The following is a 17,789-nucleotide window of genomic DNA, read 5'->3' on the forward strand; positions in this document are numbered from 1 at the left end:
GACTGTGAACTTAGTCGAAAATTCAAAATTGTCAACTATGAACGACGTGAACTGGTTAATTTGAATCAGTGTGAAATGAACTTTGAGCGAGCTCTTGTGAAGTGTGAACTCGCACAACACTGGATAGTCAGGATGCTACAAAACATAGGAAACTGAGAAAAAGTGGGAAATTGGAATTGCTACAAATAAATGAGTTGTCTTTCACATTTGTGTGTGTGTGTGTGTGTGTGTGTGTGTGTGTGTGTGTGTGTGTGTGTGTGTGTGTGTGTGTGTGTGTGTGTGTGTGTGTGTGTGTGTGTGAGTGAAATCAAACCCTGAAAGAAGATCTAATCTAAAAACAACACCACCACCACACATTTACAACTGGGAGAAATAGATGTTTGACATAGCGTGTCATTACCTTGTTGTCCTGCAGGTGTTTGTCCATCTTGCGTGTGAGCCTGTGGCCCTCTGAGATTTGTTTGTACAGGGCTTTGAAGTCCTCAATCTGGCCCAAAACATGGCGGCCGTTACGATCGGCCCAGAGCCGGTGGCCTGGCACCGGGAGGGAGGGAGCGCCGGAGACGCCTTCACCAGAGCTGCTGCTGTGCTGGTAGCCTTCATCCACCTGCTTCTCAGCACGACGTGTCATTTCTGGACAGAGTTATGAATGGCAGGACAAGAGACAAAAGAAAAAGCAACACTGTCACTGACACAACTGGGCAGAGTAATATAGAGCGGCAGGAATGAGTCCGGAGGTATACTTCCGGGTTTGTGAGAGGAAAAGTCTATGGGATTTAACATGGGGGGTTTCGCTTAAATGCATAAAATAAGGTCTGTGGTTAACACAAGTTTATGGGAACGTGAATTTGGGTTCAGCATGATAATCTTCACAAACGTGAAGAACTTTTATGACTTTTGGAACATACATTTTTTTTATTTATTACCTGGGTTTTGTGGTCTAAATCGCTCGTTTCAAGTCTTCTTCAATACAGCCTGATGATCATTTTGTAAATTACGCTCCCATTTAGAGTCAAATAGACTGTAAAGCAGACTATGTTTTTGTACCACACACCATGTGTGTGGTAGGGAGTGGCAGGCAGTGAAATTTGGGCACAACATTAAAACGAACGGCTCTCAAGTAGGACTCGGTTCCCTTCGTTCATAGCAAAGAGCCGTTCAATAGATTCGGGTCGTTCGCGAACGTCACATCACTAGTCCAGAAGCTAATTAATATGAACGTTAATCCGTTCATAATTAAATGGTTCTACTCTCTTTTAACAGACAGGACTCAACAGGTCAAGGTCAATTCTTCCCTCTCCACTGCTAAACACTGCAGTACAGGTGTCCCCCAGGGGGGGGGGGTGAGCTCACCCTTTCTTTTCACTGCGTACACCAACGATTGCAGGAACAGTCAGCCAAGCAACTTTGTCATCACATTTTCAGATGACACTATTATTTGAAGCTTGCTGCAGGGTGATGAATGCCCCTCTGTTTACTACAGGGAGATAGATACTTTTAAAGAGTGGTGCGAGAGGAACCACCTCATTTTAAATACCTGCAAAACCAAATAAATGATCTTTGACCCGAGAACAGTGAGAGCACATGACCCTGTGCTCTTTAAATACAAATGGATAACATGTTAAAATGGGACGTCCACGTTGATTATCTGTGTGCAAAACTGGCACAACGTTTGCACTTCCTACGTAGGCTCAGACTTTTTGGAGTGTGCACCAAAATCATGTCAACATTCTACAATGCTGTGCTGGAAAGCCTGATCAGATATGGCATGGCGGCATGGTTTGGGTCTCTCACAGTCAAGCTCAAATCTAGAATTTTAAAAATGGTGAACACAGCCATGAAAGTGATCGGCAAGAAAGAATCACTGACGCTCCAAAAGGTCATCAGCCTGGCTCATAGAGCTCTGACCGACCGTTCTCACATTTTATTTACTGAATATGAGTTGTTACCTTCTGGCAGAAGATTCAGAGCCAGCAGATACAGGAGCAACCGCTACAAGCTCTCCTTCCTCCCCACCTCGATTGCATTTCTTAACAAACAGCCTGCTCTTCCCCCAGGCTGTAGAAACCCATAGTTTGTAGGTGGAGGCATTTTAAGTAGGAACGGTAATCTTAGCCCCATGTTTTACCTTCCTATTTTATTTCTTTGATTTTTCATTTGATCTTATTTTAATGTTTTATTCTTTTATTCTTTTACTCTTTTATTCTTTTATCCATTATCCCGCTGCTGGTTTTGTTTATTGTTGATTTTATATTCTTCTACCTACGGGTATGTTTGATTTAAACAAATTGTGCAATAGGGCTGTGCAATTTCATGTCTCAGTTGGCATCTCCCCACTGTGTCCTAGTGCAATGCTGTGTCTGTCCTGTTTGTGTTTACTTGTGTTTTTGTAACGCCGGATGTGGCTATGCACACTTTTTGCCCAAGACAAATTTCCCTTCTGGGACAATAAAGTTTATCTCATCTCATCTCTCATCATCTATATATATATATATATATATATATATATATATATATATATATATATATATATATATATATATACACAGTATATATATATATATATAGTGTGCACATCCCCCCCCCCACACACCTAATGTCAGAGAACATCGTCTCTCCTGTAGTGTCATTAACACATTATTATACCTGCTCTTATCAGAATGGCCCACTGGCAGACATAATGACCAGCTCTTTCTAGAGGTACAGTGGGTTGTCACTTTTATCCCTTTGGATAAAAGTGGTCCGTGGTTCGATCCCCGCCTCCTCCAGTCCGCATGTTGAAGTGTCCTCGGGCAAGATACTGAACCCCAAATTGCTCCCGATGACTCTGCCAGCACCCTGCATGGCAGCTTGTCGCCATCGATATATGAATGTCTATGTGAATGGGTGAATGTACATACTGATTACAATGCGCTTTGGATAAAAACACTATAAAAGGCTGACCATTTACCATAAATACAATGCTCTTCAAAATGTACACATTGACTGGAAACCACACATCCTTTGTTAATTCTGTTTGTGTGTGTGAGCAGGTAGGCTATCATGCCCAACGTGGAGACCAAGGTCCTCCTGGTGCAGATCTTCGGGGAGAAGAGCCACCCTATGAGGAAGTACAGTATTTCAATAAAATGTTCTGTTTCTGTCCTAAATGACTTTAAGATTATTTCATCCTTGGATGCTGCTTCATTACAGAGAGCATTTGACAGCAAGTCTCAAAGGCCACAGTATTGATCATTTCAGGAAGGGTGTAAGAGCAAAAGTGGGGAGTTATGACATGTAGCATACACCCATGTTATTTTAATCAAATGTACCTGTCATAGGGAAATAGGCAGGAGGATAAGTAGACAGGTGCCTTTGTTAAATGAGGCATTGAAGGCTGCAAAATTAAGTTCACTAAAAGCCCCTGAGGGACTCCTGTGAAAATCTGTAGAGATCATGATAAAGATTTGATAAGAGTTTGAAATGTAGGCTACAGTAAATAACTAGTGATAAGGTGGGATTGTGGATTTTCCATATATTCTTATTCTTTCTTGATGTCCACTTACATGAAGCTGAAAGTGGGTGAAATGTTCAGCTATAAACAGACGATAACTTGATGTCTTTTCAAGTCAACTGGGCATCTCATCTCAGGGCTTCAGGGCAGGGTGAGAATTTCATCATTTTAGGGGCATCAGCATCACAATGTTTTTTTAGGGCACAAGGCCACATGCAAGGCCACATGCCAGGCCACATGCCAGGGCACAAAGACAAAGATCTATTGACATCATGAAGATGGATTTTTCTGAAATGTGTGTGTTCAAATGAGCTAATGACACATACTTTGCATAGAGCAGCTACATTAAACTGAGACCACTGATGCTTTTAAAGCAACTGACAGTAGCAGGCAGCTAGCAGGGCACTGCCAAGGTGGCCTTAGGGTAGCCTAGGTAAACCCAGCCACCACGTGACCTGCTCTCTCAGTTCCCAGTCACTATCATAGTGACTGAGAACAGGTCTGAGAGCAGGTCACGTGGGGGATGGGTTTACCCAGGCTAGCCTTAGGGATCTCAGGGCATCACAGCCAGAGGGAGGAGCAATGCAGGCCATGGCCTGATGGCCTCCGTGTAATTCCCACCCTGCTTCTGGGGATTTTTTTTTAATATAGGTTTGAAAGTTGGTCACCATTCACAGCAAATTGTTTAGGACGGAGCTTTTCAAAGTGGGAGGCTGGCCTCCCCAGGGGGGCTCCAAAAACAGTTTCAGGGAAGGCTCAGTGAATGGAAGTGAAAACATATTACGTTAGTTAACAAAAGGAGATCACATAATAGCCTAAATATGTGCGATTTGTATAAAGAGATAGTTCAGAGATACAGTTAGTTTTGTGGAATTTTACAGTTATTCCCACATCCCCCGAGTCAGAAACTATAAATGCCTTCAGATCAACCTTTTGTATGTATTTAGTATGTCAAACAATATCAGGCTATCTTGGCTCAATTGTTGATTGTCTATGCCGGATAAAATAACAATCGTGATCCAATATATAGGCATCCAGGAATTTGTCCAAAGCTTTGTATGTGGCAGTCTGTATGTATGTCCAAGACCAATTTCCCTCGGGACAAATACAAATAATCTTGAATATATATATTGTATTGTATATATATATATATATATGACCTATATTATATATATATATATATATATATATATATATATATATATATATATATATATATATATATAATTATTATATCTGACCACGAGACTGAGGAATAGAGAGGAAATTCGGGCCAGTCTGGGGTTCAGGCAGATAATCTAGCCTCTAAATTGAACACACTCGCCATGGTCTGTAACATAATAACATTACAGGATCTGTTGTCAGTAAGAGACACTGGGTGCACGATCTGTCAATCTCTCGGTTCCCAGATTGCTGGGTGCATAACACCAACATCTAATAAAGTGAAGTTAAGCAGTGAGATGAATTGTGCAAATGGATTTAAATTAAGTTTCTTAATTGATGAAATACCACAATAATTGTTTTATAAATATTGTAATGTAAATTTAATTTACAGCTCATATAGGCTATTTTAAGTTATAAAATCAATCAAGAATGACACTGAAAGCTTGAGGATTTTGGTTCCTCACAATTCAGGCTTTCACTTTTATTTGTATCTTATTTGACTACAGTACTACAATGCCATGCTATTTTCAGTGAATAGTGTAAAAGTGTATAGAACACTATCATGCAGCTGTAACGGTAACTGCACACAAAGGGTAGGAACCAAGTTGTTTGACGCCAGATTCGGGTCGGCATGTAAACATTGTAACACAACAACATGGCTGGCTTGTGCAGAAGATCTGAGGAGCATTGACTGTTGCCAGATCAACCTCAAGTTTAATCCGCCCTAGTTTTTATAATAAACTATAACAATGAAGCTGTACCACGCACTCTGCAATGTCGGGAGGTTTCGACCAGTTTTCGACTTTGCTGAACGCGAAGTTGCCCACTGGTTCCCCGGACACATGGCTAAAGGTGAGCTCATGTTTCACGTTAAAGGTCGCCTTGTTTCAATGTTGATTGTTCAGTCTTATCCACAGAATGCTGGCCAGCGAGACTACAGAATATGTGAAACTGACTAGTGCCTGTATGCTACCCGGATATGATAGCTTTAACTGTATTAGGCTAATGGAGACGAAGTTGTGTCAAATTCCCAACAACGTCATTAACCGTATCAGTTCATTTTTTTTAGCTGTTATTTAACTGTAACGGAGTTACCAGTTAAAATGACACTTCCCAAATGGGTTAGATAAATGGATAAATTGGACATTAGCTATCATTCAAAGTTACACTCCACCCCCAACACACACACACAATAAGACAATTTGACAGCATTAATAATACATGTACCAAAGTGTACTTCCTGTTGCAGTGTGTGCTAATAGTATTAGCCTAATACAATACCATTAGCTGAGTGGAAATAAACAAGGGTCCAAACTGTTCCCTTGCAACAGAATTCCAGTGAAACCGAATAATCTGATAGATAGATAGATATATACATTTTTATTTCTGTGTCATGCACCATATTCATGGTGCCCAACCCGTCTGGGCTTACAAGACACAAATCATTCAAGTTCAACAATACAAACAAGCTACAAAAAGCTCAAACATAAACAAGACAAGACAGAGTTGTATATTCAGATGAACAACTTCTCCATTCTGAGTTTCCAAGCACTCCTAATAAACCTGGCCAAACTGAAGACTTCATCTCTGAATAGCCATTCCAACTTAGCATCATCTCCTGACCAAAATAGTTCAGGTTTCTTATTTTGCATTAACTGAAATAGAGACCATCTTGGTTCCTCATATAGCGTACAATGAAACAAAAAATGAAATTCATCTTCCACAACACCTAATTCACATACAGTACAAAGTCTCTCCTCAGCAATAGAATTGAACCTGCCAACCTCAATAGCCAAAGGGAGGGTACCCGTTCTCAACTGGGCAGTGGGCACATAAAGATCTTCTGGATCTATCCAGGGGTAAAGTAACATAGGGTTCTGGAGTAAACACATTTTTAATCTGAACATATGTTCTGAGTTTTGGTTTGAGCCAGATGTCATTAGCCCATTTTTCTTTATAGTCAAGAAATAGCCTATGTTTAATATAGCGAACACTACAACATAAACTGTTTCTGAAAATAAATTGCTGGTCAGCTTCCCTGAACACAGCATTCATATCATTACACCATGGATAGTTATGTGCTTTATCCCAGTTAAACACCTGTTTTGCTACTCTACTCTCTGGCATATTAGATAGACTGTTCCACAATCTCAACATTTCACCTTTTTGTTTGATCAAACAAGGCTCCCAACCCATATCCCCTTGAAAAGCCAACACAGGTGTAAATTTATGTATGCCCAGAAAACATCGGATTGCACGGTTTTGGATGGCATTCACCTTGGAAAATTCCTTACTTCCCCAAACTCCAGCTGCATAAAACAAAACTGGTGACACACATGCATCATAACGGGGCGGCTGTAGCTCAGGAGGTAGAGCGGGTCGTCCACTAATTGCTTTGGATAAAAGAGGTCGGTGGTTCGATTCCCGGCTCCTCCAGTCTGCATGTCGAAGTGTCCCTGGGCAAGACACTGAACCCCAAATTGCTCCCGTTGGTGTGCCAGCACCCTGCGTGGTAGCCTGCCGCCATCGGTGTATGAATGGGTGAATGTAACTACTGACTGTAAAGCACTTTGGATAAAAGCGCTATATAAATGCAGACCATTTACCATAAAGCTTTGAAAATGTAGCATTTTTCACTTTACTTATTACTGAACCCTGAAACTGCTATTTGCCACTTTGAGACCTTTCTGAGCTGATATTTTTTTATTATTGGTTTATTGATGTTGTTCATACAAAGAGAAAGACAATGACGAAAACCAAACCAAGCTGTGACTTTGCATACATACATATACGTAATATATCATCACTGTTTGCAGGACTGAAGCAGATGAGAGCCGGCCTGAAGGATGTGGACTGTATCATAGAAATTCATGATGCCAGAATATCCTTTTTCAATGCTGTAGGGTTAAGCAGGAGAAATGCCTCATTTCTTTCTATTACGGATTTACGCTAATCCAGTTTAGCATGTTGGGCAAATAAACACAGCAGTTCAGCACAATGTCAGATCTGCAGAAGCTATCAAGTCAAACTTGATTTTTCATTTTTCTTAAACATGAGCACATCCCCTTCTCTGGGAGGAACCCTCTGTTTCAGGAGAGTCTAGATGTCAGACCGCACCTGCTCATTCTCAACAAAATGGACCTGGCTGATCTGTCAAACAAGCAGGTACTGTACGCCTGCAAGTAGTCTCTAGCAAGTCAGTTTTGTTGTAGCGTAAGGAGTTTGCACACTGTTTTTTTTTCATATGCGTTTTTTTAATCCGTCATCCAAAAAGAAAATCATCACGCACAGAAACTTTGCACACCGAGTCCCACGCGTTGTTATTATTATGTTCTTCGTTCTATTCGCAATACGAGACAAATATTCGTCCTCTCCTGTATCCACATTACAACATGACTGACAGGCAGCAGCGGCTGATCCGCACCAGCGGTGATGTGGACTGGAGAAGACAGATGGCAGCAGGTCGGGGAAGCGTATCATACTGGACACCTTGCCAAGCCGGCTGTGGTGCGCTGTGGTCGAGTGCTGCAGCGCCGCTCCCCTTGGAGAGGGAGCAGAGAGGGGCCAGTGAGGTGGAGCTCTCCGGGGAGAGGGAGCAGAGAGGGGCCAGTGAGGTGGAGCTCTCCGGGGAGAGGGAGCAGAGAGGGGCCAGTGAGGTGGAGCTCCCCGGGGAGAGGGCGCAGAGAGGGGCCAGTGAGGTGGAGCTCCCCAGGGAGAGGGAGCAGAGAGGGGCCAGTGAGGTGGAGCTCTCCGGGGAGAGGGAGCAGAGAGGGGCCAGTGAGGTGGAGCTCTCCGGGGAGAGGGCGCAGAGAGGGGCCAGTGAGGTGGAGTGAGCCGCTACCTCTCCGCTCAGACCGGAGTCCCGCTCGGCCGCTCCTCTGTCTCTGTCCCCCAAACACAGACACACAGACGGGTCAAACAGCTCGCAAAAGGCTTTTGACTGATACGAAAAAACACAGAAAATCTAACCTGTTCCAAAAGCTTTAATGACGGACGAAGGGTTTGGAGTCAGTGTGTAAAGGCGAGTGACACAACATGAGGTCGTATTTATTTTTTAAATGTGCGACCATTTCGGACAAAAAATACGGACTCTGTGTTGTAAAGCCTTTACTCTGCTACTTACTGCATACTGTAGTGACCTGTTAGTAGCAAATATGACAGCGTTTTGTAATTACTGACAACAATATCTCACAATTTCCCTGCAGGGAATCCTGAAGCAACTGGAAAAAAATGGGGCAAGAAACGTTCTCTTCACAGACTGCCTCAAGCAGAGAGACGATAAAGTCAAACAGGTGAGAGACTAGGCATTTGAGATTTCTCAGAAATGAGTCCTCAGATGAGATGAAATACAATTATGAACTTTAACCTGCACATTCTGCCTGTTGTGTCTGTTGTAGTTGGTGCCCATGGTGAAACAGCTGATTGAGAGCAAACCACGCTTTAATAGAGATGAGGTGAGCTGCGTCAGATAATTTTATCATTTATCATTTGTGCCTTACATGTATCTACATGTATCTACATGTATTATCTACATGTATCTACTAGGGCATTCACAGACTAGTCGACTAGTAAAACCACTAGTCGACACTGTGCTTAGTAGTCGACTAGTCGTGTTTTTTTTTTTTTTTTTTTTTTAATCTTTAAGAAAGAACATGAGGTATTTACATGACATACATGGACTATCATATCCCATATCCCCCACAAAGAACATCAAAACACAACAAAACAAAACAAGAAAACTGCATAAGATACACAATAATCCAAGAACAAACAAGACTATTGGACAAACAACCAAACAAAAACAATGCATTCAAAGTAAATACATAGATCTTGCCCTGTTGGCAGCTAGGAAATGCATAGCTTTAAATTGGAAAGCATCCAATCCCCCAGCTGTAGTTCACTGGTGGAATGAACTCTCAAGCTACCATACGTTGGATAACATTTACTACAAGAGCAAAGGCAGATTCTTAGACATCCCCAAAATATGGCAACCACATACAGAGTTTGACTTTAAGAACTTTTTACCCCAGTGTCATTAGGCTTATCAGGATAGGAGCTGAATGCATTGTTTTTGTTTGGTTGTTTGTCCAATAGTCTTGTTTGTTCTTGGATTATTGTGTATCTTATGCAGTTTTCTTGTTTTGTTTTGTTGTGTTTTGATGTTCTACAATGTATCTACATTACATGTAATATCTACATGTATCTACATGTATCTAGTGGCATAGAAGGGTAGAAGGAATGTTCCAGCTGGGTTATGAGACACTTATGCTGTTGTGCATGAAAGGGTCTTATCAGCTACACAGGTGTTGGTTTGTCGTGGACGTGGACGAACCAACACTTGCCAAGTCTGAGCTCTTGTGAGAACATTTGGTTCAAGACGTCCTCCTCCCCCACATAGCAGAGAGGTGTGTGAGTCTGGACAGACGTGGATGTAGACCTCCTCCCCCACATAGCAGAGAGGTGTGTGAGTCTGGACAGATGTGGATGTAGACCTCCTCCCCCACATAGCAGAGAGGTGTGTGAGTCTGGACAGACGTGGATGTAGACCTCCTCCTCCACATAGCAGAGAGGTGTGTGAGTCTGGACAGACGTGGATGTAGACCTCCTCCCCCACATAGCAGAGAGGTGTGTGAGTCTGGACAGACGTGGATGTAGACCTCCTCCCCCACATAGCAGAGAGGTGTGTGAGTCTGGACAGACGTGGATGTAGACCTCCTCCTCCACATAGCAGAGAGGTGTGTGAGTCTGGACAGACGTGGATGTAGACCTCCTCCCCCACATAGCAGAGAGGTGTGTGAGTCTGGACAGACGTGGATGTAGACCTCCTCCCCCACATAGCAGAGAGGTGTGTGAGTCTGGACAGACGTGGATGTAGACCTCCTCCCCCACATAGCAGAGAGGTGTGTGAGTCTGGACAGACGTGGATGTAGACCTCCTCCCCCACATAGCAGAGAGGTGTGTGAGTCTGGACAGACGTGGATGTAGACCTCCTCCCCCACATAGCAGAGAGGTGTGTGAGTCTGGACAGACGTGGATGTAGAAGACTGCACTGTGACTTGACTTGTTGGCGGAGGCATACAACCGCACGGTGGTTTTTCTACTTCACTCATCATGGTTCCCGACTAACTTGAACAGTTAACTGGAGCCTGAGCTCTTTGCTCTTTGCAACGTCCACTAGTGCAAAACGAATAAAGACTGTTCAGAAGGTGTTGACTCAATGAAGGTGAAGACTTATGGAATCATTTATTTTCACTTTGACGTTTCTGATACATTTCTGTCATTCTGTAGAAATGTGTTTTCAGTTTGGTTACAGATTTAGAGGATAATTGAGGGTAAATTATGTTATGTATTAATGTAACTTTCAGAATACAAATTATTGCGTGATGGTGATCGGTGTGCCAAACGTGGGGAAGTCGTCTCTGATCAACTCATTAAGAAGAACAAATTTTAAAAAAGGTATGCAAAATGGTTGCGTATTGATTGATTTCATATGATACATGTGGATTATTCATTCCCTCTCTAATCAGTAAACGGTTCATAAACTGATTTCAGGCCGTGCTTCTAGGGTGGGGGGAGAGCCAGGTATAACCAAAGCAGTCCTGACCAAAATTCTGGTGGGTGTACAATTCATTTTTGGCTCTGTGTATTTGTGTGTTTATGGGGGCGTTGTGTATTTGTGTGTTTATGGGGGCGTTGTGTATTTGTGTGTTTATGGGGGTGTTGTTTATGTGCATACGCACTTTCTGATGTTTTTGATGCTTGTCCTCAGGTGTGTGAAAGACCCATCATCCACCTGTTGGACACACCAGGTGTCCTGCCTCCTAAGATCAGGAGCATTGAAACTGGCATGAAGCTAGCTTTATGTGGTGAGCAGAAATGCATCATTTGAATGTATTGTTTTGCAGCAAAAGGGAAAGAGAATCCTTCAGCAACACCTGCTGGAAACTAACTACATTCAATCTCCTTTCTGTCACATAATAGAGACAGTCCGCCTGTCTGGGAACGCCCATACAGGCTCTAGGAACGCCCACAATAGACGCTGGGTTAGCCTGGGGGCGGGGTCCGGGTGGGGTAAATTCCCCCGTTCTATCCATTCAGCAAAGTTAGAATTTAGCTGATAGCCCAGCCCAGGCAGACACGATCGGGGATTTAACCACCGCAGTAAACGCACATCTGAGCAGATGTCTTGTGTTCTGCTCTAGAACCCCCAAACCTGTAGTTTAGAGCCGCAGCACCGTCTTTTGGTGAGTCAGCCCATGAGATATATGGACGGTTTTACCCCACTCGCGCGCCAGCCGTTTAACATTTTGTGGGCGTTCCCAGACATGCGGACTGTCTATGACGAGACGTGGCCTCAACCTATTGGAGTGATTTTTTTTCTTTTTCTTTTTCTTTTTAATAATGCACTCAAGAAATCTTGTACAAAGTTGCCCGTCTCTGTCTCTTCCTAGGAACTATACTGGACCATTTAGTGGGGGAAGACATCATGGCTGACTACTTGCTCTATTCTCTGAACAGGCTGGAGAAGTTCAGGTGTGACTTCTCTCCCCTACATTATGGTTGACTGGGCTTTTATAGGATCTCTGCATTCATTTTGCTCTGTGTGTTGTTGTGCCTTTGCAGTTACGTTGAGAAGTATGAGTTGGAGGAGCCTAGTGATGACATCCAGCACGTCCTCAAATGCATCGCTGTCAAACTAGGAAAGACTCAAAGGGTCAAAGCCATAACTGGAGTGGGTAAGAAAGCCCTACTCCGACAGATAATCACAATAATATCAGATTATAATGATCAGATAATCAGATAATCGTGCTACATACAACCTAAGTAGCTGGATATCCATCAGTCTAATTGATTTAAAGAGCCCTGCCTAGAGCCATTTACATTAAATAACTCATGTGTCCTCCAAACTGGAGGCTCTTCAAACAAAAATAACACTATTCTAAAATGATAGGGAGCAAATCGGACAATTTTTGCAATATTACCATAGACAAACCAGTTGAAGCAGTGCATGTTGCATGTTGAACTGGGTGATACTCTCATGCAGTTTGTAGCTCCTCACAAGACTGTCGTTGCCTCTGAAGCATGCTGTTTACATTAGGTTAGGCTTAGGGTTAGCCCGCGTTCACACTATGCACGAAGCAATGCTCAACCTACGCTGAACCCACAAGTTTTCATTTAGGCGTCCTTGTTAACAGGCGAGGCCGTTCACACCACCCGCGCGCGTGTCACGCTGAAGCACCGCTGAAGCCACGCTGAAGCCTTGCTCAAGCGATCATTCAGGATTTTCCCAGCCTGACGCGTGAAGCTTGAAGCTGCCAGGCATGAAGTCAATGGGAGTTGTGGGCGGGTTCAAGGCGCGCCGAGGAGGCGCTGAGAGGAAAAGAGAAGGCTTCTTGTGTGAATGGTGAGGAGTCAGTTCAGCTTGTGCCTGTCTCAAGCTTCACCTCTGCTATGTTTGGCATCCTGTGTGAACAAGGGCTAAGCCCCTGAAGCATGTTGTTTACCTTCACAAGATGAGTGTAAAACAACATACAGTATTACGCACTTGGACTTCAGCTTGGCAATGAGATCAGTGGATCACTCAGAGGCCATTTACACCTGGCGTTAACATGCGTTTTCTGCCATCAGATTGCAATCAGATAGTGCTTGACCACATTAACCTGATTCCATTTACACCTAGCGTTAACATGCGTTTTCTGCCATCAGATTGCAATCTGATTGCAATCTGATGGCAGAAATGGTTGTCCTCTCAATCCGCATAAAGTTGCTGTATCCAGATTGAGAGGACACATTGCATTTACACTTGTGTTCAATCTGTACACAATGCATCCCTGACCACCTCCGGAGGTGGTTTGGCCGTTTCCTTCTTCAATGTGTTTTGGGGGTGTTTACACCTGGCATTTCAAGTGATAAAACACAATCTGATTGCAATCTGATCACAGAAAACGCATGTTAGCGCCAGGTGTAAATGGCCTCTCAGATCACTGGATCACTCAGATCACTGGATCACTGGTCCTTTTCTCCCTCAGGCAACATCACCATCACGGTCCCAAACTACACAGCAGCAGCTTACCACTTCATAAGAGCCTTCAGGAAAGGAGAGCTGGGACAAGTTCTGCTGGACTGAACTCTCAGACTAAGAGGACCAAAGACCATTCGGATATTTTGACCATTTTCCCCTAAACCTGGAAGCACTTACAGGTACGATCCAAACACCGTCTGCTACAAACATGGAGGGGAATGTAGTCTGACTCTATCCCACTTTGTGTGGCAGTCTTTGAAGTGTTGGTTAAAGCAAAAGATGGTTTAACCACCATCACTGTCCTAGAAAGAAAAGCTCTAAAGGAATTACACAATAATCCTAAAATCATTATAAAACCAGCCGACAAGGGTGGTGCCGTGGTGATACAAAACACCAAAGACTATGTCACTGAAGCCCTAAGACAGTTAAGTAACACCACCTTTTATAAATTGTTAGAGCAAAATCCTGTGGAGAAATACAAGGAACAGAGAGATGACATTCTAAACTGCCTTGGAGCACAAGTGGATTACAAAGAGTCAATTTGACTTTTTGAAAATAGAACATCCGATCACCCGTGTATTTAATTTATTGCCAAAGATACATAAAAGGTTGGAAAACCCCCCTGGCCGACCGATCATAGCTAGTAATAATTCACTGTCTGAACCTCTAAGTCAATTTGTAGACTATGTATACTAACTATCTCAAAAAGCGGTCGGGGGGGGGGAAGGTTGCGTAAACTACAGTCTACCCACTTCTCCAGGGATCACTACACCACCGCTCAGGCTGTACCTATCTCAACATTTCTCATATGAATTTAGTACATTTGGGCCATTTTAGGGGTTTCACAGACTAGTCGACTTTCAAAACCACTAGTCAACACTGCATCATAGTCAACTAATCGTTCATCTGTGGTTTTAGGAATAAACAATATAAATAAATAAATTGAACATAGATTTAATTGAACAATCATTTTCTTATGTTATGCCATGTTAAAGAAACCACCAAATTGAAGGTATTTAGAGAGGGAAAGACTGCCCTCTACAGTATGTTGTTACTGCAGTCAAACAGTTGGTATCTTTAGACAAGTCGCTTGGGTTTAGCGGCTCATTTGTAAGCGGCCTCTCAGAGCCAACCAGGACTCTGCTATATCACATACCCTTCTATAGAGCCAATCAGGACTCTGCTATTTCACATACCCTTCTATAGAGCCAATCAGGACTCTGCTATTTCACATACCCTTCTATAGAGCCAATCAGGACTCTGCTACTTCACATACCCTTCTATAGAGCCAATCAGGACTGTGCTATTTCACATACCCTTCTATAGAGCCAATCAGGACTCTGCTATTTCACATACCCTTCTATAGAGCCAATCAGGACTCTGCTATTTCACATACCCTTCTATAGAGCCAATCAGGACTCTGCTATTTCACATACCCTTCTATAGGTTTGTCCCGCCTACATTAGTTAACCCTTTGGCTGTTTTTGAGACCATGATGAGAATTGATCGTTTTCATTGGGTGGGGGGAAAAAGAGATATCTGGCGTGACTAGTCAACTACCTTTTGGGAGTAGTCCACTACTAAAATGCAGTAGTTGTCGTGAATGCCCTGCCTAGGCCGTGGACCCCCATCTGATGAGAGTTTGTCGAACTCAAACACAAATCTGAGAATAGTTTTATCACATGCAATTTTGTCCAGATTTTTCAGTGAAACTATGATCAAAATATGCATCCTTATACATCCTTATAGATCTATATACAATGGTGAAGTTTAACATTTAAACTTGACTAAAGGACCCCTGGTCGTCCCTGGACCGTGAGTAGAAACTAGTTCTGTTCTCTAATGTTCTGTTCTATCTGTTCTGTTCTCTTCTGTTTGCTCAGGATACCTAAAGAAGCACCATTCCACCCTGTTCCGTCCGCCTCTCCCGCTACACAAGCTGCACTCCATCCAGAGAATTGGTTTTGGAACGAATAACAAAATCTTTGTGGAGTTTGACTCCCCGTGGTGGGATGCTGACGGTGAAGTCATTTACCTGGTGTGGGAGGACGAGGTGTGTAGTGTGGCCGGACGTTAAGATGCATCTCTAGTATGCATGTTCAAATCTGATTCCTCCCCTGGCTAAAATACAGACTGCCGCACAGTGCACACACACACACTCACACACACACTCACACACACTCACACACACACACACACACACACACACACACACACACACACACACACACACACACTTTTTTTTTTTTTTTTTGAGATGTTAAGTATCAGGTTGTTGTTCTTACACCATCTCACCAGCTCCTCTACTTCTCTGCGGTAGCCCGATTCATCATGGTTGGTAATAAGACCCACCACAGAGGTGTCACTCATTTTCCCAGCCTCAGTCTGCACAGGTGGCATTTTAAAATGTAACCAACTGTTGGATCTGAGGTTGTACGAGTTATTAACACGTTGACTGCCACTGACGTATATATACGTCAAAAAAAATCCAGCGGTTCACTGCCATTGACGTATTAATACGAATGACGCCGAATGCGCAGGGCAGAAGTCATTTGTGTGTGCCAAGAACATCTGATCATCAATTGATGTCTGCATTCACAATTTTTTTAATTCAAAGTCAACACAGAAACTTGATAAATTGTGATTCAATTGGACTGGTCAGTTCTATCTTAAGCATTGCAATGGAAAACTTTCTAAAGTTACTGCAATAAAGAAAACGTGCATGGCAACTTGTTATTTTTGTGTGTGTCTTTATATCACACTGGCAGTACATATCCTGTATTTCTCTGGAATATAACTGAAATTATCTGTAGCTCAATGTAACAAATGATGCCAGACAATTCTTTGTGCCTCCTGTATTCATAGTAGTAAATAGCCTTAAATAGATGGAACAGTTCAATGGGCCACTTCAATAAAGACTGAACCCAAAGGGAGGACTGCAGCACACAAAATCACTTCAAATACATTTTATAAGGTGCAAAGATGTTTCGACGCACACTGCGTCTTCTTCAAAGTCAAACAGTAGCTAACAAGCAAATCTTCCAACAATTTAAAAAGCCTCCACTCCAGAGTCGTGTATATAGAAGAGTCACGACATCTCCATTCACTCCAATGGACCAGTTCTTTTACTCTCAAGAGTTCCAGGAAGTAAGATCCTGGATTAAGCAGCGTTGTCGAGTTGAAGCAAAATGGACAGTTTGTGTTGTACTTTGAATTTTCTTATTTTTTATCAAATTGTACATTATCAGCTTTATTTTAGCATTCAAAAGTAGCGCGAGACCCCTTCCAGGCTGTTCTTTGGCTAATGAGTCACGTATTTTGGTCCTCCGCTGATGCCACTCTCTCCAGTCTAGTGTCCTCTAGAGAGAGAGAGTGACGTCAGCAGAGGACCAGCTCTGCTCCAGTCTAGAGACAATGGTTTCTCAGTGGTTACAAGGGAGTGGGAGGTGCAGAGCCATATATATAGGGAGGGAGGTGATCAATCAATAAGCCAAGAACATGACAGCACCCGTAGAAAAAATAGAAAAAAGATCGAGGGAGAGGTGCTGTGTTAAAGCAGTACTCCGGCGTCCACAGTAATATATAATACTCAACAAGTAGTAACAGACCATGTAAATGACATGGTCTTGATGTAATAAAACACCAACATACATTCCTCAAAATGAGATTAGAAATAACATGAGAGGCTCATTCAGTCCCATTGGCTCAACAGTGTTCAGGGTGAATATCCAGTAAGCCTCTCTCTCTCCTAAGCACTTTGTTGACAATGTCTCCCCCTCTCTGTGAGGGGGACATTTTTTTCAATACCCCAAAATTTGAGTGTGGCTGCAGAGCTGCATCGTCTTGCTATTGCACAGTCCATGTTTTTGTTGCGGATAGCAGCCTTATCAGCCCCATCATAAGCTCCCATCATACTCATACAGTACTAGTCAGCCCATGACCAATAAAGAAAAGTCTCTAAAGTTCTGAGACCAATGAGTGAGCCAGGTTTTCATGATTTGATTTCACAGTGAACTATTCTCATCAGTGTTTAAGGAGAGCGCTGTTGTTAAAGTGATTCTGAAATCTCTGTGTGTCACTGGTTTCTCTGTGGAGGCAGTATCCTTCTGT

General features: G+C 42.9%; 1 protein-coding gene across 1 annotated transcript; it reads left to right on the forward strand.

The window, feature by feature from the left end:
- Positions 1-5,406: 5,406 nt before the first annotated feature.
- Positions 5,407-15,683, forward strand: LOC310796288 (mitochondrial ribosome-associated GTPase 1-like; the record flags this gene model as incomplete). Its single annotated transcript, XM_083658450.1, has 12 exons — positions 5,407-5,509; positions 7,474-7,556; positions 7,715-7,822; positions 8,863-8,949; positions 9,055-9,111; positions 11,023-11,113; positions 11,210-11,271; positions 11,427-11,523; positions 12,109-12,190; positions 12,281-12,393; positions 13,687-13,858; positions 15,563-15,683. The coding sequence occupies 11 exons, from the start codon at positions 5,407-5,409 to the stop codon at positions 13,782-13,784; spliced, it is 981 nt and encodes a 326-aa protein (XP_083514576.1). The 3' UTR covers positions 13,785-13,858; positions 15,563-15,683.
- Positions 15,684-17,789: the final 2,106 nt, after the last annotated feature.

The sequence above is a fragment of the Poromitra crassiceps genome (genome assembly GCF_964638095.1).
Source record: "Poromitra crassiceps genome assembly, chromosome: 22".
NCBI classification, from domain to species: Eukaryota; Metazoa; Chordata; class Actinopteri; order Beryciformes; family Melamphaidae; genus Poromitra; species Poromitra crassiceps.